Raw genomic sequence first — 22,336 nt, forward strand, 5'->3', positions numbered from 1 at the left:
AAAACTTGCCAAACACCTTTTACAAACCTATTGTCAATGTTTTATGCAATTAGCTAATCATCTAATAAGATTAAATATCAAGTGTATGTATAATATGTGTTCTTATTTTCAGGGCTTGTTTTGTTTGTTCCATGGATGGCTCAGCTAAACAGGCCAATAAGAGACTATTAACTACTGTTATTCCTTTTAATTATACTAATTTCTCACTAAAACATCTACAAATGTATAAAACAGATCAGAGATCAGGTAAAAATCATATACACTTGCTAAATATGTTCGACGCTGGGGTAAAGTACAGCTTACTGAAATGTTTCATGTAATCGCTCAATCAATAGTGTTTCAACCGCGGATAAAACAGCTTAGTATATGTAACGTAACGTTACATTTACCTAAGTAAAGCTATTCAATGTCCATAAACTGTATAGTTAATGAGAAAATGTACTATATAGAGGAACATTTTGCAATTTTTGAAATTTGTGACAATACCACCCCCCTCCCCATCAATTCCCACTCCAAGCTGAATTTAAAAGTTGGTAGCCCCGCATACTTGATACAATTGTTACTGTTAATATTGGGAAACACACTAAATTTATATTAGGTTCCATTCTTTATTTCTCAGTTTTTTTTTTTAAATGGTGGTGTCTAATCCCAAAGTATGCACTGTTTTACTGTATTATTTTGGTGGAAATTATAGTTAATATGGTACATATTTCTTGGCGAATCACCACACCTCAGATTGTGCTGTTCAGATTTAGGCTGAAAAGTACCAAATGATGATGTCCTGATTCAACATTGTGTTTTCTGAAATTAATCTAACATGGATACATGCAGTATAATTAGTTTTGATTTAATAACTGGTCATTAACGCCACCCCCATACAATGCAGTGAACTGAAAACACCAAAATTACTTACCATCAGGACCCATTTAAGGCTTTATATTTTGTTAGATAGAAAGGTCACAGGAGTATCTCAGGAGCTTGCAGTAACACTACCTACTTATTAAAACTAAAGCTTTAGTACATAATGAAGTTTAAATGTTGTAAACAAAGACAATGTCACTCCTGCAATTACATTTTGTGAACATGCAGGAGTCATTCTCAAAATATGGTAATGCGATACTTCATAATACTATTCATGCACTGGGTAGTTTCCAGTCAAAACACACAAAAGACACATAAAAAAAAACATTTTAAAACACCATTTTACATCATTTTGGATTATAGACATTAAGGTCATAAAGTCACAGTGAAGGATTAACTGACCAGAAAACTGTTCATGTAGTATTTCTCCCTCAACAGTAATTCAAGTGAAGCCTTATGTTGCAATAATTATAAAAAAAGATCTTAATTCCATTCCCTGGTCACACAGAGGAGCTCAACTCTGGTGGTCTGGTTAATCTGTACCTGAAACACATGTTGTGCCCCATAATGCTCAAGCGTCCCAGTTCCAGAATACATACTGGATTATGCAACTATTTGAGGGACTATTTGAGTAATGCTGGTATTGTTTTTCAGGTTTGAGTTTGGTTAGATGACGGCCTGATAGTTCTGTCCATGTTTTTGCCATCTTGGGAATGTACTCATGTAAAAGTTGATATAATAGATCCATTTTTGGGTAAGTTATTGTCAAGACACAGCCCTTGGAAAAGTGAATTTACAGAAGAGCACATCCTTCTCCTGTAACATCAACTGAGTTTAAATGCCGATAAATGTAAGACTCTTCTAATGCAAGATGTTTCCAAACAAACACTAAACGATCTGAGCTTTGTGGATAGTTGGGCTATGCTGTGGGAGGAAATGTGTTGCGTTGGCCGGGAGCAGGATGTTGTTGGGTTTCGACTTGGGCCGTAGTGTGCCATTAGTGTGCTCAAAGTGATTGGATAGCGCCTCAGATATCTGAGAACTCGTTGTCTCGCTGCCTCCGTTTTCAAAACCATCGGGCTCAATTAAACCTCTGTGGACTCCTGAATCCGTAGGGCTAACAGAATCTTCTTCCTCTTCATCTGTAAGAGTCGGGTATTTAGACACTAAAGGTGAGTGATGCCCTCTGCTGCCACCTCTGGTGCTTCCTCCTGATTGCGGCCTCCCCTCTGCCGGGAGAATGGCACTGCCGTTCCGAGATCGACCAATTTCAACGTGCTGGTCCATTGAATAAGAAGAGGGGTGGAGAGGAGGGAGAAGTTGGGTTTCCTGTATAGCAAAATTGTAAATGGTGATTATGTGCAGCTTTTCATGCACATTTATAAACATATGTGATAAACATATGTTCACTGTGTTAGTATTACTAAACAGTTCAGAAATACTAAAGCATTAAATGGATAGTTCACCCAAAATGAAAATTTTGTCATCATTTACTCAACCTCAAGTTGTTCCAAACCTGTATACGTTTCTTTCTTCTGTTGAACAAAAAAAGAAGATATTTTGAAGAATGTTGGTAACCAGACAGTTGACGGTAGCCATTGACTACCTTAGTAGAAAAAAAAATACTATGAAAGTCAATTGCTATTTAGTTTCAGCCTCAGACATCATGCCCACGGACTGTTGGATAAACATCTGATGCATATGGCACACTTAAAGGGATAGTTCACCCAAAAATGAAAATTCTGTCAGTAATTACTCACCCTCATGTTGATACAACCATGTAAGTCTTTCTTTCAGCTTCGGATCACAAATTAATATTTTTGTGATTAAATATGAGCGGTGGAATACTCCTCCATTGGCTTTAAGGGGGCCCAAACTTGTCCGTCCAGAAAGTCAGTGAAGAAAATGTTTAAATAGTCCATGCCACTACAGTGGCTCAACCGTACGTTTCTCAAGCAACGTTAATACTTTTCGTGCGAAAAAAACAAACAAAAGAACGACTTTATTCAACTATTCATTTTCTCTCTTGTAGGCCTCTGACGTTAGTTCACGAGAGCTCCATGACGCATGCACGAGCGGTGCGTTCCAAACGGGATATATCGCCCTCCGAAGGGCACTTCGGAGTGAAAATAATCATGGCCGCCATATTGAAGGGTCATTCCAAACCAAAGTGCTCAAAACTGGCCACTTCAAAGGGCCCTTCGGAATGAAGGATTTCGAAGGGAACAACTGATGGACACTTCGGGCCCCCATGATCCTTTGCACAGGGAAGTTGTTTGACGTCACAGAATGGGTACAGGAGGTTAGGAGTTCGATTTTAACTATAAAGGTATGTATAATATTTTTCTGTACTACTGTAATATTTAAACGAGTTAGATTTAGTACATTATTATGGTCAAAATGACATTGTACTTAAAAAAATATATACTTTACAGCTCATTTATCAGTCCATTCAAATGTTTCAAATACATAGATACAATATAGACCTTATGTAGCTCCGCCCCTTTTCAACGTTGCGCTCGTTGTCTTTTGACTTCCGGTTTGTATTTACACAGCGATATTACATTTATGAATGAACTGCTCGTTTTAAAATCTTCCCGATCTACTGACATTTGTTAAGACATTTGCTTTAAACATAACAATGCTCATGATAACTTTCATTAACTCTAAAACTGGTAAATCCACTTCACCAGCTAATTATTCTTCAACAGTGATGCCATAGAAATATACAGGGCTACTGCAAAAACGGAAGTTCAAAGACAATATTCTAAAGATGGCGGCGCGCATGTTTCTCTGGTAAATAAGGTCTATAGTCTACATGCGGTAAACCTAAAATAAATAAATAAATAAATAAATAATAACGTTAAACAAAAGGCGCAGCTTGCACAATTTATCCTCCTTGATTGTCTCGTTAAGATGACGCTGAAGTGCGTTCCAAAAGAACAGTTTTTTTTTTTTACCCCTACACCCTTCATCCCTTCGAAGCTCTCACTCCGGAGGGTAAACCCTCTGAAGGGATTAGGGCATAGGGATGAGCCCTTCCGAATGGAACGCAGGGGAGAACTAAACTGACGACGGTCTTCTTCTACTACTACTTGTTACTGGCTGCTCACTCCTTAGGAGTATTACCGCCACCTAGTGTTCAAGATGAAGTGCTGGCATAGCCGGAAGCGCTAAACTTTGTTTACAAGCAGGTGAACGCGCGCGCTGTATGTAAGCTATTGAATTCGACATTGATCGTGCTTTTGGTCTCGCTCTAAGTAATTGTTTACAATGGTTAGAAAGTGTGCATTTCCTGGATGTCCGAATCGTGAAAAACTAACTAATAAACGTAGACCGTCGTCAGTGTAGTTCTCGCGCATGCGTCATGGAGCTCTCGTGAACAAACGTCAGAGGCCTACAAGAGAGAAAATGAATAGTTGAATCGTTCTTTTGTTTGTTTTTTTTCGCACGAAAAGTATTATCGTCGCTTGAGAAACGTACGGTTGAGCCACTGTAGTGGCATGGACTATTTAAACATTTTCTTCACTGACTTTCTGGACGGACAAGTTTGGGCCCCCTTAAAGCCAATGGAGGAGTATTCCACCGCTCATATTTAATCACAAAAATATTAATTTGTGATCCGAAGCTGAAAGAAAGACTTACATGGTTGTATCAACATGAGGGTGAGTAATTACTGACAGAATTTTCATTTTTGGGTGAACTATCCCTTTAACTAGAAACACTTCAGAATTTTCAAAGGTTTTGCATCACAGCATTTGTTTCCAGGTGGACCATTAAAGAATGCGACACACACGTCTCCCAGACATCCTGTAGAATTCAACCAACCAGGTGACGACTTCTAAAATCCTGAAGTGTTTCCAGTTAAGTGTGCCATTTGCATCAGATGTTCATCCAACGGTCCATGGGCGTGACGTCTGAGGCTGAAACTAGGCTACGTGAGACTAATGGCGAGATGGTCCTCACTGCAGAACACAAGATCCAAGGGGTGGGGTTGGATACAGATTCAACTCCTCCCACTTTCCATATACCTTATCCTACCCGACTCCGCCCCTTGGATCTCGAGTGTTCTGCAGTGAGGGGCTACTGCTAATGGCTACCGTCAACTGTCTGGTTACCAACTTTTATGTGCAACAGAAGAAACAAACTGGCGGGCTGCATGTATTGGATAAAAAATACAATAGTATTGTAAATTATTATTACAATTTAAAATGACCCTTTTCTATTTTATATTACACTATTATCTATTTTTACTTATACAGAGACATTTTTTGCACCATAGATTCCCTTACAAAAAAGAAGTATACTTCAAGTTCATTTTATCAAGTATACTTAAGTAATGTTCAAGTACACTAGTATCAATGCACTAGTAGTAAACTTGTAAGTGTACTATTTTAATACTTTTTGGGACTAAATTGGCCCAATTGAAGTCTATACGTTTAAGTGTACTATACATGTAACAGTAGTAAACTTTAAGTACACAACTAATTCACAGCTACGTTTCTCATTTGTACTGCATCTGTACTACAAGTGAACTAATAAGCATACTAGTAGTTTACTATTTTAATACTAGTAGTACATTTTTAGTATATGAAAGTACACTTTGAAATATACTCTCAATAAACTACTAGTTTAGTACAAGTATACTTGTACGTTTTCTTTAAGTGAACATAACATCACACTTTTATTATTTTTTGCACTTTAAGTATACTACTATGTTCCTATTTAGGTATTATTTTTATACTTAAAATACCTTTTAACTTAAAATACCTTTTAACTACCTTTTAAATGTCCATTTTAAAAACATTTTATTCCCACTTTATGAATCCTTTTTTATCAACACTTAAATGTGGGTAAGTTTCATTTTAAAAAAAGGAAACATTTAAAACAAAAAGCTGCGAAAATTGCATTTTTGTCAAAGACTGTGTCCGGATGGGTTTCCGAACGATGTTCAAACACAGGTACACATAAGTTTAGATACTCAGAATTAGGAATATATCTGTTTTCTTAATAAATCAATATTTTTAAACAATGTAATTTTATACTATACTTTTATAAATATACTTTTAAGTATATCTCTATCAAAAGTACAATTATAGGCCACATATATTTAGACTTTTCTGTCAGTATAAGTCAAGTATACTTAAGTGCAATTTTAAGTATATTTCTCAGAAGTACATAAAGTATATTTCTGAGATGTATATAAAAAGTAGACAAAGTATACTATCTTATTTTTAGTTTAAAAGAAGTATACTAATAGCACACTTGAATAAACTTCTTTTTCGTAAGGGTTTTGGGGGCATTTTTATTCATTTTTGGCAGCATTTTTGCTCCAAGCCCGTTAATTTCCACCCTATAGAGCACAGCATGATGGCGGGGGTCGGGGGACTTTTTTGAGCACAAGAGGTCCTTTCTGTTACGAGGCCTGTTTCAAGTGAAATGCAGACTCATGAAATGTATCTCATTCATACCTGTGACATGTTACTGTCCTGTTCATAAGACTCCATCATCATCATTCGAGTGGAGTCTCTATCAGATCTTTCCATCAGTTTGTCTCGACCTCTTCTGGATGTGTTATAAATTGCAGGGCGACCGAGAGAATCCAACCCTCCTAGTGTGGAACGACTATCCCTAGAGCGAGGACGATCCTGTGAAAGTAAACGTTTAAGGTTTTTATGTGTTTTATGAGAGGAAAACAAAACACAAGCAATATACCCGTGAAGACAATTAAAACTGGATTATTCATTTATTAACATAAAACAATTGCAGAGTGTGAATGCATAAAAACATGTTTTTTAAAAACATGACAAGAGAGACGAACCAGTGAGGAGAGACTTGTGCGTATCGTCCCTTCGACTCTTAAAGGATGATTGTCATCCTTTTTAAAAAAAGACAGAGACAGCGAAATGAGAGGGAGGGAGAAATAATATACATCCTTGTTTACATATATACATTTGACCCAAAAGGTAATTAGATACTTAAGCCAAAAAAAGGCAAATAAGGAGGCATTTATTTTAAAGGATTAGTTCACTTTCAAATAAAATTTGACTGCACTTTCGTATTCTTCAAAAAGCTTACGCTGTATGTCCTACACCTTCCCTATTCAACTTACGGAACGAACATGACGCCAGTTCCATTTTTTTCCATAAGTACAATAGGGAAGGCGTAGGACATACAGCGTAAGCTTTTTGAAGAATACGAAAGTGCGGTTTTGGCGGAACCACTTGGAAGGCGATCATTTGTTTATATTAAGCATATACATTTACATTTTTTTCGAAAATGGCCGATCGTTTCGCTAGATAAGACCCTTATTCCTCGTCTGGTATCGTTTAAAGCCCTTTGAAGCTGCACTGAAACTGTAATTTTGACCTTCAACCGTTTGGAGTCTATTGAAGTCTATTATAAGGAGAATAATCCTGGAATGTTTTCATCAAAAACCTTCATTTCTTTTCGACTGAAGAAAGTAAGACATCTTGGATGACAAGGGGGTGAGTAAATTATCAGGAAAATTTTATTTGAAAGTGGACTAATCCTTTAAAGCAAGATAGTATAAGTAGTTCCAGTTCATATTAAAATATTTTATAGATTATGGCAAGTTTGAAATTATAAAACAGTATATATATTCACATAAAAATACATATTGTTCACTACTGTATATATATATATATATATATACTATATATGCTGATTTTTTTTTGAAGAAAAAAAATCCTGAAAAAAATGTATTACAGTTTCCACTAAAATATTAAGCAGCACAGCTGTTTTCTGCATTCATAATCATAAATGTTTCTTGAGCAAATCTGCATATTATAATGATTTCTGAAGGATCATGTGACACTGAAGACTGGAGTAATGATGCTGAAAATTCAGCTTTGCATCACAAAAATAAATTACATTTTAAAATATATTAAAATAGAAACAGCTATTTTAATCTCTATTTATATTTCACAATATTGCTGTTTTTATTGGAATTTTTTTATCCAATAAATGCAGCCTTGATGAACATAAGAAATCTTATCCCAAACCAAATCATCAATAAACATGTTTTAAAGTGTGTGTATATGGATTTTTACCGAGTATCTGTTGTCTGTGCTACCTGAGTTGACTCTCCTAAACGAGGCTTGTCTTGACAGAGTGCTGATTTCCTCCCTTAAAAAGAGAGTGAGACACAGACAGATTGAAGTACAGGGACTCTCATATTCAGACCAGTCATGTAAATTATTCTGTGTTCAGAAAGAAAGACAAAACGTCTTACTTTTTTTCATTCAGCTCTATGGCCAGTTGTTGATTCTTGCGTTTATAGTGGCGGTTTACTGAAATTATTACTATGATAAGAGTGAGAACGACCACTGCAGCAACACCAGCAATAATAATCATCAGCATGTAGTTCACTGTTGTGTGCTCATTAGGCGACTCTGGAAGAAACATGCAACAAAAGCCACTTATACTTTTTGGAAAGTACATTCAAATACAGTTGTATTCAATTTAGTGTATGCATCATATAGGCTTCTTTATGGTGCCTTTATTTGTCCTCACAGAGCATGACTTTTGTTTTATGAGCTCAGCTTAACTATATTGCTTTAATTGTATAGGTTATGAGACACGCAGTTGCATAATATTTTCACTAGATGACAGCAATGAGTGAGGGTTCACTTCAACATGAGTGAAGGGTTTTCAGTGGGACACACACCTGATATACTTATTGAAATCTCAGCTCTTCCAGATCCCACCAGATTGGTGGTTGTGCAGACGTAATCTCCTTGATCTGTCAAGAGGAGGGGCCTAGAAAAGCGCAGAGTGCCGCCGTCCACCGTCACACCCTCTGGTAGAGCTTCACCTTTCCTGTATAAACAAAGAAATACAATTCAACTTCCAAATAAAAAAAAAAACATACTGAAAACAACAGAATGCTTTGGTCATCTAAACTGAAGGATTCAGTGCATAACAAATGATTAATGCTTAATTATTTCATGAATGAACTTAAAATGTCCTTGTATCACTTTCAGTTCATCAGCAAATTTTTCTGTAAAACTTTTGTCCATCATATGTCACTGAAAATCATACTGTCTTTGAATAGCATAGGGTAATATTCCATAAAAAATAAGAATTGTCAAATTTGATTTCATGGTGACTAAAAAAAAAAATCTAATGAATTCATACAATTCTATAAAGTAGTAGTTTAATAAGATTTAAATTTGTATAGTGGTTTTTATAATACATATTGTTTCAAAGCAGCTTTACAGAAAATGCTTATTTCAATATATGATAAGGAAGCATTCTGTTATCAGTCAGAGATGAGTGTGTCAAAGTAATGTTGATTTGGAAGTTAACATACAGCTGTAATACATGTCATGTGGTTAGTTAAAGGGTTAGTTCACCCAAAAATGGAAATGATGTCATTAATCACTCACCCTCATGTCGTTCCACACCCGTAAGACCTTCGTTCATCTTCAGAACACAGTTTAAGATATTTTAGATTTAGTCCGAGAGCTTTCTGTCCCTCCATTGAAAGTGTAGGTACGGTATACTGTCCATGTCCAGAAAGGTAATAAAAACATCATCAAAGTAGTCCATGTGACATCAGTGTGTTAGTTAGAAGTTTTTGAAGCATCTAAAATACATTTTGGTCCAAAAATAACAGAAAATACGACTTTATTCAGCATTGTCTTCTCTTCTGGAATCCTTTCCATTGAATCCTTTCATCTGTCAGCATTGGTAATGCACTTTTATGTCGCCGTGGTTGTTTTTGGCGATTAGGACATCCGCGACATGCACACTTGCGCACCATTTTAAAAAATATAGCAATACCAAAATACAAACAATGTAGAATAGCTTGAATACAGCGTGCGTCTCCCTCAGACTGTAAACGAAGCTTGGGCGCACCAGAAGAAGCGGAGTCGTGAACGCGGATTGACAACAGACCCGGAAGAGAATACAATGCTGAATAAAGTCGTAGTTTTTGTTATTTTTGGACCAAAATGTATTTTTGATGCTTCAAAATGTCGCAGATGTCCTAATCGCCAAAAACAACCACGGGGACGTAAAAGTGCATTACCAACGCCGACAGATGAAAGGATTCAATGGAAAGGATTCCGGAAGAGAAGACAATGCTGAATAAAGTCGTAGTTTTTGTTATTTTTGGACCAAAATGTATTTTCGATGCTTCAAAAACTTCTAACTAACCCACTGATGTCACATGGACTACTTTGATGATGTTTTTATTACCTTTCTGGACATGGACAGTCTACCATACAAACATTTTCAATGGAGGGACAGAAAGCTCTCAGACTAAATATAAAATATCTTAAACTGTGTTCCGAAGATGAACGGAGGTCTTACGAGTGTGGAACAACATGAGGGTGAGTCATTAATGACATCACTTTCATTTTTGGGTGAACTAACCCTTTAAAATCATATATTCAGTTAAACACAAACACAAATGTGTTAGGCCTGCAGTGATTACAACTGGTTTTGCTTCAGGATCCAGTTCTTTAAATTGGACATTAAAGGGTTAGTTCACCCAAAGATGTCATTAATGTCATTAATTACTCACCCTCATGTCGTTCCACACCCGTAAGACCTTCGTTCATCATCGGAATGCAAATTAAGATAATTTTGATGAAATCCGAGAGATATATGACTCCTCCATAGACAGCAATTTAACCATCACTTTCAAGTTTCAGAAAGGCACTCACTGTTAAAATAGTCAACGTGACTGCAGTGGTTCAACTTTAATTTTATGAAGCAACGAGAATACTTTTTGTGCACAAAAACGAAACAAAAATTATGACTTTATTCAACAATATCTTCTCTTCTGTGTCATCATATGCTGTTTACATCCAGCACTTCCAGGTTCTACGTCAGAACGCCGGCTCAGTATTGGCCAACGCTGCTCACATGAGCAGCACGACGCATCGTGTGATGCTGACGCAGGATCCAGCCAATAATGACTCAGCATTCTGACGTAGAACCAGGAAGCGCTGGACGTAAACAGTGTATGATGACACAGAAGAGAAGATATTGTTGAATAAAGTCGGTAATTTTGTTTAATTTTTGCACACAAAAAGTATTCTCGTCTCTTCGTAAAATTAAGGTTGAACCATCGCAGACACACAGACTATTTTAACGATGTCTTTAGTACCTTTCTGGTACTTGAAAGTGGTGGTTAAATTGCTGCTTATATGGAGGAGTCATATACCTCTCAGATTTCATCAAAAATATCTTAATTTGTGTTCCAAAGATGAACGAAGGTCTTGCGACCTGCGAAGGAATGACATGTGGGTGAGTGATTAATGACAGAATTAACCCTTTAAGTGACGGCTTGACAAAATGCGAAACTCTGAATTTCATAATAATAATAATTCCTTACATTTATATAGCGCTTTTTCTGGGCACTCAAAGCGCTTTACATATTGAAGGGGGAATCTCCTCAACCACCACCAATGTGCAGCATCCACCTGGATGATGCGACGGCAGCCATATTGCGCCAGAACGCCCACCACACACCAGCTTATTGGTGGAGAGGAGACAAAGTGATGAAGCCAATCAGTGTATGGGGATGATTAGGAGGCCATGATGGACAGAGGCCAATGGGCAAATTTGGCCAGGATGTCGGGGTTACACCCCTACTCTTTTCGAAGGACTTGGGGTTTTTAATGACCACAGAGAGTCAGGACCTCGGTTTAACATCTCATCCGAAGGACGGTGCTTTTTGACAGTATAGTGTCCCCATCACTATACTGGGGCATTAGGACCCACACAGACCACAGGGTGAGCACCCCCTGCTGGCCTCACTAACACCTCTTCCAGCAGCAACCTAGTTTTCCCAGGAGGTCTCCCATCCAGGTACTAACCAGGCTCAGCCCTGCTTAGCCCTGCTTCATGTAGTCTGGGTTGTTTTTGTTGTTGTTGTTTTGCAAAATATTAGTTGACATATACTGTAAACTAACTCTCATTAGAGTATTAGTAGACTGTTAGGTTAGGGTTCGAGTTAGTGGTTGACATGTACTTGCAAAGTTACTCAAAGTCTGTTGGTGGAGCATCAAAATAAAGTGTTAGCAGATATTAAGCAGACAGTCTACTAATACTCGAATGACTGCTAATTGACATGTAGTTGCAAAGTTACTTATAGTTAGTAGAATGTCTAAAGTGGACCATCGAAATAAAGTGATTAAGTCTTTCTCAAAATTTCAAGTTTAGTTAAAGGTGCCCTAGAATCAAAAATTGAATTTACCTCGGCATAGTTGAATAACAAGAGTTCAGTACATGGAAAAGACATACGTTGTGTTTAAAAGACCTCCGGAAAACAGGCGAATCTCAACATAACACCGACTGTTATGTAACAGTCGGGATCATTAATATGTACGCCCCAAATATTTGCATATGCCAGCCCATGTTCAAGGCATTAGACAAGGGCAGGACATCTGGATGTGCACAGCTGAATCATCAGACTAGGTAAGCAAGCAAGGACAATAGCAAAAAAATGGCAGATGGAGCAATAATAACTGACATGATCCATGATATCATGATATTTTTAGTGATATTTGTAAATTGTCTTTCTAAATGTTTCGTTAGCATGTTGCTAATGTACTGTTAAATGTGGTTAAAGTTACCCTCGTTTCTTACTGTATTCACGGAGACAAGAGCCATCGCTATTTTCATTATTAAACACTTGCAGTCTGTATAATTCATAAACACAACTTCATTCTTTGTAAATCTCTCCAACAGTGTAGCATTAGCCGTTAGCCACGGAGCACTATCAAACTCATTCAGAATCAAATGTAAACATCCAAATAAATACTTTACTCACAGGAATCGATGCATGCATGCAGCATGAATGACGAACATCTTGCAAAGATCCATTTGAGGGTTATATTAGCTGTGTGAACTTTGTTTATGCACTGTATAACTGCACTTACAGTCGAGAGAGATTTAAAGCGAGAGATTGAAAGGGACCGCAGCCTGAATCAGTGTATAGTTAATGATGCCCCAAAATAGGCAGTTAAAAAATTAATTTAAAAAACATCTATGGGGTATTTTGAGCTGAAACTTCACAGACACATTCAGGTGACACCTTAGACTTATATTAAATCTTTTGAAAAGACGTTCTACGGCAACCTTAAATCTTATTTGCCATTTCTTTGTAATTATTTTTGAAATGTATTAGCAATTGGAAAAGTAAAAATGTATTCTACATCAGTTTTTTCAGTGTAGTTTGTCAAGCATGTTGGTATCCCCCTTATTTAGTTTGATATATGGGACACATTTTTCCACCTTTTTAAAAGTTGATAAGCATTTATTTAGCTAAAATCACAAATAGACCCGCACAGTGTTTCTGTAGACAATGAGAACTTTGTCCACAGCTTATACCAGGAACTATATGTTACACTATGTTTTTATATAGCACAGTGTGTTTTGCATGAGGACAGTAGTGATACTCATCCCATGACACACAGGCAAATTTTCCTGACACCATCGTCATTCTCCCCCTCATCAGCCTTTTCTCACCCCCCGCTCTTTCCCTCCGTGTGAAAATTCAGTATGTCTGTTTGCCGCGCAAGTTGCAACACGACACCAGGCCACAGTTACTTCATTTACTTTGCATTCACACCGAGCAGCCAGAGAACAGGTTTCCCCACTCGAGAGGTGGAGGAGAAAACCAGAGAATGTTTGTCTCAGGAATTGCGTGATCATCTAAAAGCCCGTGTCTACACCCCCTTAGTCACTCGTCCCAAAAAATGCCAGAAAATAGGTGTGTGATTGTGACTAATTACCTCAGACTTGTTCATGAATGTGAAAACAACTGCTGTGTATTTCAATGAGACCTCTCAGTGTCAGTGTTACTTCCTAACAATCTCCATATTTGATCAACTAGATTCGCTCATGAATTTAGGCCACAACCTTCTCGTCCACACCTACAGATTACTCTGGCATGCTGACAGAGAAGCCAACCGAAACACAACTAAACTGACAAGACAGGCTGTCAGGAAGACAAACAAACAGATTGAAACATACAGGTGAAAGACATGTAGTTTTACCTCGTCCAGTTGAATTGGTGAGGTTTCGGATTTCCTTCACCGTTGCACTGTAGTGTGGCACCTTGCATTTCAGCGTGCCAGCTGTCCTCGTAGCCAGATATCAGTGCATTCGGAGGGTCTGTACGCACACATGAACACACATACACAACAATGCATTTTAAAAAGATCTCCCAATTAGGTGTCTAATTCACTTTTCAGCCTCTTGTGTGAACTTGTGATGAACTTCCTGTTTGATCAATAAGTTCACCTGATCCTTTCTGTTGTTGACACACTACAAACTCTAATAGTGACTCTAATTATGAAACATGCATATGTTTGAATTATCACAATTTTGCAATTAAATTAAAGCAATGGGTTCTAAACCCACATGACTTTCTTTCTTCTGTGGAACAGAACAGGAGAAATTTTGTAATTAATGTAGTTTTTCTTCAGGCAATTATACAATTAAAGAATGAGGACTGTAGCTTTCAAGCTTATCATAAATGATTTATCCATGCACATCACCTTTTTTTAATTAATGTGCCCTCGTAATCTTTAATTAAAGTAACTTCCCCTCCCTCTTGCAGCGACATCCCTTCTCTAATGAAATGTTTACTGGCGCGAGGGCGGGACAACCTGTCAGTCACGTGAGATCGACCAATAGCAAGCCACTACCATCCAATCAATTCCCTATGGACAAAATCAAGTCCCGCCCTAAAGTTTTTCCCTCATTCGAGAAGCAGTAAATGTAACAATAGGGAAGAAAATACAACTGCGACTTCCGCTTTATGCCGACTTTAAAAAGGATGTAAAAGCATAAAATGTTGCACATTAAATTAGATATAAGTCAAATTAAATCTTTAGGGGAGGAGCAGACAAATTTAACTTATAATCTTCTATTCTAGTGAAATGTAACCAAGTTGAATCGAGAACTGCATCAGTACAATTTGTGAATGAATCATTCAGATTTGTTTTGTGATCTGAATGATAGATTCATTGAAAAGTTCAGACTCAATTCCCATTCATTATAACTGAATTGGAAAAGAAAAAAAGGATATTCTTAAGAATTTCTCCTTTTGAGTTCCACAGAAGAAAGAACAAAGGGGTTTCTAAAGACATGAAGGTGAGTAAATGATTGCAGAATTTTCATTCTGAGTGAACTATTGCTACTAAGTTTTCCCAAAGCAAAAATGTTTTTATGACTGTAGCTCAAGTCGAGAATAACAATGTAGTCATAGTATCGATTAAGACAATAAACAGATGTCCACAGGTCAAAACACATATGAAGGAAGCTACATACGTAGACATAAAGAGGTGAAATGATGTTTCATCATATTTAAATTTCACAAGAGCAGTAAACAGGAAAAGAGTTTTAGGTTTACATTATAAAATTCACAATCCTTCTGAGTCATACACAGACAGCGATGTAATAAAGATTGATGTGGCTCTAATAAGACTTGTGGCGCAACAGTATATCAGTCATACTGCAGTAAGGACAACATTAAAATTATTTTTGAAGTGAATGTACTTTGGCAGCTTATGTGTATAACCTGGCAAGTGGTTTGCACTGGCAGGTAAAAAGTTAAATTATGGACACTAAGGCCCGGTTTCACAGACAGGGCTTAGACTAAACCAGGATTAAGCCTTAGTTCAATTAGGGCATTTAAGTATCTTTTATAAAAGTACCCTAGAAAAAAGCATTACTGGTGTGCATTTTGAGACAAAACAATGGCTCTGACATATTTTAAGATCTGTCAGTACAAGTTGCTTTCAGTTCAAACAGCTCAAACATGCATTTTAGTCTGTGACTAGCTTAAAGGGTTAGTTCACCCAAAAAAAATTCTGTCATTTATTACTCATCCTCATGTTGTTTCACACCTGTAAGACCTTCGTTCATCTTCGTAACACAAATTAAGATATTTTTGACGAAATCCAATGGTTCAGTGAGGCCTCTATTGCCAGCAAGATAATTAACACTTTCTGATACCCAGAAAGCCATATTTAAAACAGTTCATGTGACTACAGTGGTTCAACCTTAATATTATAAAGTGACGATGAATACTTTTTGTGCCCCCAAAAAACAAAATAATGAATTTATTCAACAATTTCTAATGATGGGCAATTTCAAAACACTGTTTCATGAAGCTACGAAGCTTTACAAATCTTTTGTTTCAAATCAGTGGTTCGGAGCACCAAGGTCACGTGATTTCAGTAAACAAGGCTTTGTTACTTCATAAGTGTTTCGAAATTTCAATAGTTCACATGACTTTGGCAGTTTGATACACGCTCCGAACCACTGATTAAAAACAAAAATTCGTAAAGTTTTGAAATCACCCATCACTAGAAATTGTTGAAAAGTCTTTCTTTTGTTTTTTTGGCGCACAAAAAGTATTCTCTTTAATAGCTTTCTGGGCATCTGAAAGTTTTAATTATATTGCTAGCAATAGAGGCCTCACTGAGCCGTCGGATTTTATCAAAAATATCTTAATTTGTGTTCCGAAGATGAACAAAGGTCTTATGGGTGTGGAACGACATGAGGGTGAGTGATTAATGACTGAATTTTCATTTTGGAGTGAACTAACCCTTTAAGACTTGTCTGTGAAACTAGGGGTAAGAAATAAGAAGTTTTATTTTAAATAAAGTAATGAAGTGATACCAATTCTTAGTAGAAAAAAGGTAAATTTAAACATTCCTATTACTATTATGGGGGGAAATTATTTAAATTAAAATTGATATTAAAATATTGTAATATTGAGTATAAAAGTACATTTATAAACATACATTTGTAAAGTACTATTGAAAGTACACATGGTAGTTAGTACTGAATTCATTTTAATTAAATGTATTGTTTTTGTACAGTATGATTTTCATTATTGTCTTACAGGAATGTTTTTTTTTATTACAGTAATAAGAATTCAAGGGAGAAAGAATGCCATATAAATAGGCTAAAATGCCATGACATTTTTAAGCATTTTTCTTTTGCATTCTTTATGCATTTTTGATTCTGGGACATAATTTTGACCTAAGCATTTCTTTGAGAGATTTACCCAGTATACAGTAGTTTCTGTATTTACACTAGTAAACATTTGAATAAAAATGTAAGAGATTAAGACTCACAGTGTACTACAAGTTTATTGGCGATCCTCTGGGGGCCATTTTGAGATGCATGCCAGACCAGACAGTCCAGCTTCTGTCCGTTCATGTTACGGAGAGGGTGGAGGGAAAACTGAATTGAGGCCACCATACCATCCAAGCTCCGGTTCTGACTCTGACCCGGGAGTTCTGTGTCCCAGGAGAGGGCTGCCATTGGCTTAGCCACCGAACGACATGTAGCAGCCGGACGGAATGACTGGCCCTCAACCAGGATGAATGGATCCAGGGAGGTTATGGGTTTAGCTGTGAAATGAAATGACAAATAAATAAGAAATAACAAATAAAAAACATGATAAATATACAATTAAGTACTCACAGAACAAATTAGCTGGTCCCACGTTATATTAGGTGGCCTTAACTACTTAACTACTTAACTACAAAAAATAAGTACAATGTACTTATTGTGTTCATAACACTTTTTGTATTGCAAAACACTTTTGCTGCTATTGAGGTGGGATATGTGTAAGGTTAGGGACAGGTTTGGTGGTATGGGTGGGTTTAAGGGTGGGTTAGGGTCAGTGTAATTATAGATGTTATTACAGAGATTAATTACAGATGTAATTACATGCAGGTATTTTTTTAAAATATAAGTACAATGTAAAAACATCAATGTACAAAATAAGTGCATGGTATCAAATGATTAATTTTAAATGTAAGTACATAAGGCCACCTAATATAAAGTGGGACAAATTAGCTTAATAGCAAATTCAGAAAACACTGTCTATATCTTCAGCAATCATCCTGGTTTGTCATGCCCAAGGGGTAAATGTTTAAATATAGTTAGCATGTTCCAGTTCAAATAAATTATTTAGTCCTGACTGACTGATTGATTGATTGATTGATTGACTGATTGATTGATTGATTGATTGATTGATTGATTGATTGATTGATTGATTGATTGATTGACATTGATTAGCTTGTTCAGGTGTGTTTGATTAGGGTTGGAGCTAAACTCTGCAGGACCGATATTGCCTATCCCTGATATATATTATAGCAGATATTTCACCATGATTTTTAAAAACTATAAAATATCCCTGTTTGCTTACCTGTTTCTAACAGTGTACTTGAACACAATCGTAAACAATACCTCCGAAGGAGAAAGCAGCAGCTATTGTATGATCGTACAATCGCAGCAACAATGAACACTGTCATGTTGATACCTCCATCATCACTCCCTTTGACTCACACAATACTAGTGTGTTATTCTGGGAACAATGTATTCATCAAAGCAGCACTAGCCTTGTGGTTAACGGGTTGTCTAGGTATATGAAAGGGATGATGAATGAAATGACATGAGTTATGTTAAAAAAAAATCAAAGGTTTACTCATTCCTTGTCCTGGGGGCTAAATCCTTAATCGCTAACTGCTGCAGGGTTACTGCATATACATAAGACTCAAATCAATTCTGTCTAATCTAAATCTAATCCAGCGGTGTCCAATCCTGCTCTTGGAGGGCCAGCTCAACCCCAATTAAACACACTTGAAATCAGTGTCTTACTAGACATTCTAGAAACTTCCAGTCAGGTGTGTTGAGGCAAGACTAAACTCTGCAGGACAGTGGCCCTCGTGGATCGAGTCTGGACACCCCTGATCAAATCTAATCTAAATTAAATGAAAAGTTTTATTATTAGTTTTTTCACATGATTTGAAGAAGATTCTGCAAGAGATTGATGGTGTCACACTGGTTTATTTTAGTCAGACAAGCTTTTCCTGTTTAAGCAGGCAGTTCTTGACCAGAAAAAGATACAATGCGGACCAGAGTGTATGCAGAAAATCAAACGTTGGGTTTGTGATCTTCCAACGTACAAACCCGATTCCAAAAAAGTTGGGACACTGTACAAATTGTGAATAAATACAGAATGCAATGATGTGGAAGTTTCAAAGTTCCAAAAGTTGGGACAAGGCCATGTTTACCACTGTGTGGCATCCCCTCTTCTTTTTATAACAGTCTGCAAACGTCTGGGGACTGAGGAGACAAGTTGCTCGAGTTTAGGAATAGGGATGTTGTCCCATTCTTGTCTAATACATGCTTCTAGTTGCTCAACTGTCTTAGGTCTTCTTTGTCGCATCTTCCTCTTTATGATGCACCAAATGTTTTCTATGGGTGAAAGATCTGGACTGCAGGCTGGCCATTTCAGTACCCGGATCCTTTTTCTACGCAGCCATGATGTTGTAATTGATGCAGTATGTGGTCTGGCATTGTCATGTTGGAAAATGCAAGGTCTTCCCTGAAAGAGACGACATCTGGATGGGAGCATATGTTGTTCCAGAACTTGGATATACCTTTCAGCATTGATGGTGCCTTTCCAGATGTGCAAGCTGCCCATACCACACGCACTCATGCAACCCCATACCATCAGAGATGCAGGCTTCTGAACTGAGCGCTGATAACAACTTGTGTTGTCCTTGTCCTCTTTAGTCCGGATGACATGGCGTCCCAGTTTTCCAAAAAGAACTTCAAATTTTGATTCGTCTGACCACAGAACAGTTTTCCACTTTGCCACAGTCCATTTTAAATGAGCCTTGGCCCAGAGAAAACGCCTGCGCTTCTGGATCATGTTTAGATATGGCTTCTTTTTTGACCTATAGAGTTTTAGCCGGCAACGGCGAATGGCACGGTGGATTGTGTTCGCCAACAATGTTTTCTGGAAGTATTCCTGAGCCCATGTTGTGATTTCCATTACAGTAGCATTCCTGTATGTGATGCAGTGCCGTCTAAGGGCCCAAACATCACGGGCATCCAGTATGGTTTGCGGCCTTGACCCTTAGATTTGTAAATTATTGCATTTCGTTTTTATTCACAATTTGTACAGTGTCCCAACTTTTTTGGAATCGGGTTTGTACCAATATCAGTGTTGGGTGTATTGCATTACTAAGTAATGTATAATTTAATTACTTTTCCCTTGAAAAAGTAAAGTAAGGGATTACTGTGATTTTTTCCCCTGTAATTTAATTACAGTTACTTCTTAAATATTGAAGGTCAATGTGATTTTGCCAAGTAAGACAAGTTCCTGGATCAACATATTTTGTGTCAGAAAATGTAGTCCTAACCCTACCCATAAGTTATCCCTAAAATCAGAAGGAAATGACAGATGAATAACACTGATGTAGAAGCACCTAACCCTGGTTGTAAGCCTAAACTTGACAAACTGTAAACTTGTCCCTCAAATCTGATTAGTTGATTGGAATGTTGTTCCAGGATCAACAAAGATGTTTTTAGAGTAACTTTCCCAACACTTACCAATATATTAAATATGAACAGTCAGAGTTTTGTATGACAAAAGTTTGTTGTCTTTGTTTGCCTATATAGCTCTGATTAAATGTACTTACTCCACACTGTGAGCGAAATCTTTGCCTCAAAGTTTCCAGCAGGGAAGGTGGCGACTTTGCAGACGTATTTGCCCTCATCTGCAGAAGTTGTGCGCATAATAATCAGAGCAGAGTCTGCTATTGGGTCACTGGTCTGGAATCGCACACGCCCTGAATATGCAGGGCTTTCTGTGAGAGAGAAATAAAATGTATGTGTCACATCCACCATATGTTTTTTTTTTTTTTTTGTACGTGTTTCAGTGACACATATGACAAAGAATGACGCACACACACAAAGAAACACACACACAAAAAAACATTTTGAAAATTAAAATGAAGAAGCAATATTCTGCTCTGTTGGCTCCTGTTTTATAAATTGTTGTAATATTGTCAATTTGGAAAAAAACATATTCTTAATGATTCAATGTAAATGAATGCAAGATGAGTACAAAATTGAAAGTGAATTGAACTGAATTGTACAGTACAAGTACAGTTACATTACTAGATTAAGGATGAGCCAACAATCAGATTAAACAGAGAGCAAACTGTAATACTATTTAGTAAAATACATTTTTAAAATGATTCTGTGAGAGGAGACTGTTATAGTTACACTTTAAAAAAAATAAATACATAAAGGTTTCAAAAGGGTTTTTTTCTTTGGTGATAATGATATTAGTAAAAGAGTGTATTAATTATGATACAAAAATGTGCAACAATTTAAGTTTTGACATCTGTGATAAAAGACAAAAAAGTTTGTTTTACCTGTCTGTCCTTCACTGAAATGAGCGGTGATAATCTGTTCTTCAGCTCCATTTGAGTTCACTCGAACCCACAGCACCTGCACCACCTTAATCTCACTCTTTGATACATTGAATCGACAGGGTAAACGCGTTTCCTCCTCTGCCAAAGACTGCAGATCCCAGGGGGACTTAGAGGGCTCTAGAAAGGGTTCTTGTTCTCCACTTACACAGGCTGCTAAAAGAGAGAAAGACAGAGTAGCAGAATGCTTTAACAACATTCTGGCAACAGCAATATGATAAAAGAAACAAATTCAATTTGATGAGCCATGCTGGAAGTTGTTTGATAAACATGTAGTAATTATACTTTGGTTGGAAAGCACATCATTTGAATTATTGTTGTAACCATAAATAGTGGAAGAATTGGTGGAAGAGCAGTGATTATATATATAATTAGCATGAAGTTTTTTAGCATGGTATGGGATATGAACAAGTTAAAGGGGTGGTTCAATGCGATTTCACTTTTTTAACTTTAGTTAGTGTGTAATGTTGCTGCTTGAGCATAAACAGTATCTGCAAAGTTACAGCGCTGAAAGTTCAATGCAAAAGGAGATATTGTCTTTTAAAGTTATGAGAGTTTAATGCCTACAAATACGTCTGGTTTGGACTACAACAAGCTTCTTCCTGGGTTGGTGACATCATAAACCCTGCAAAACACGCCCCCGGGAACACGCAACAAAGTGGGCGAAGCCGTGTCATGCAGCATAATGAAAGCGGAAGAGTTGTGTACATCGGACGCGGGCGGCGCGACGCGTCAAAAGATAATAGAACCCATTATAATCTTTGATATTTTCTACACTGGATGCACTGCTGAAGACATCTTCCAGAATCTACACAAGTTCAATGCTGAATTTACACAAAGGCTTTTACTGAAAGATGAAGCAGTTCCCACTTTAAAAGCAGATGCTGCTTTTTATTGTCTTCAGACTGTAAGTACGTTTTTATTGTTTGTACATGTCTTTTAAAAGTATGATTCTGTTGCTATTTTTGGTTGCATCAAGGACATGCAACTCGTTTTTGCTTCGCTAGCCAGTTAGCTAAATTCTAGTGTATAACTGTTACTTGTCGAAAAAACGTCTATGTTCATAGATAAACAGTTGTTCATGCTATAAATTAAATGCTACCTTTACAAAAATGCCACTACTCAGTCATGTGTTCAGCTACATTAAAGCTTTAATCAGGATAAAACTGTATATTGAA

The 22,336-nt window shown here is 37.0% G+C and overlaps 1 protein-coding gene across 2 annotated transcripts in view; it reads right to left on the minus strand.

The window, feature by feature from the left end:
- Window positions 1–831: 831 nt before the first annotated feature.
- Window positions 832–22,336, minus strand: part of nectin4a (nectin cell adhesion molecule 4a) — a 29,911-nt gene continuing 8,406 nt past the window's right edge. Inside the window, exons 2-11 of one of the 2 annotated variants that reach the window (XM_048185709.1) lie at window positions 21,102–21,311; window positions 20,361–20,528; window positions 16,995–17,273; window positions 13,899–14,016; window positions 8,552–8,703; window positions 8,117–8,276; window positions 7,935–8,010; window positions 6,683–6,739; window positions 6,333–6,509; window positions 832–2,190 (exon numbers count right to left, since the gene is read on the minus strand). In XM_048185709.1, the coding sequence (XP_048041666.1) occupies window positions 1,750–2,190; window positions 6,333–6,509; window positions 6,683–6,739; window positions 7,935–8,010; window positions 8,117–8,276; window positions 8,552–8,703; window positions 13,899–14,016; window positions 16,995–17,273; window positions 20,361–20,528; window positions 21,102–21,311 (1,838 nt within the window). In that variant the 3' untranslated portion in view covers window positions 832–1,749. Of the gene's footprint in view, window positions 2,191–6,332; window positions 6,510–6,682; window positions 6,740–7,934; window positions 8,011–8,116; window positions 8,277–8,551; window positions 8,704–13,898; window positions 14,017–16,994; window positions 17,274–20,360; window positions 20,529–21,101; window positions 21,315–22,336 lie in introns of both variants that reach the window. The other variant, XM_048185708.1, reaches the window with a different exon arrangement.

This window comes from Megalobrama amblycephala, linkage group LG3 (assembly GCF_018812025.1).
Source record: "Megalobrama amblycephala isolate DHTTF-2021 linkage group LG3, ASM1881202v1, whole genome shotgun sequence".
NCBI lineage: Eukaryota > Metazoa > Chordata > Actinopteri > Cypriniformes > Xenocyprididae > Megalobrama > Megalobrama amblycephala.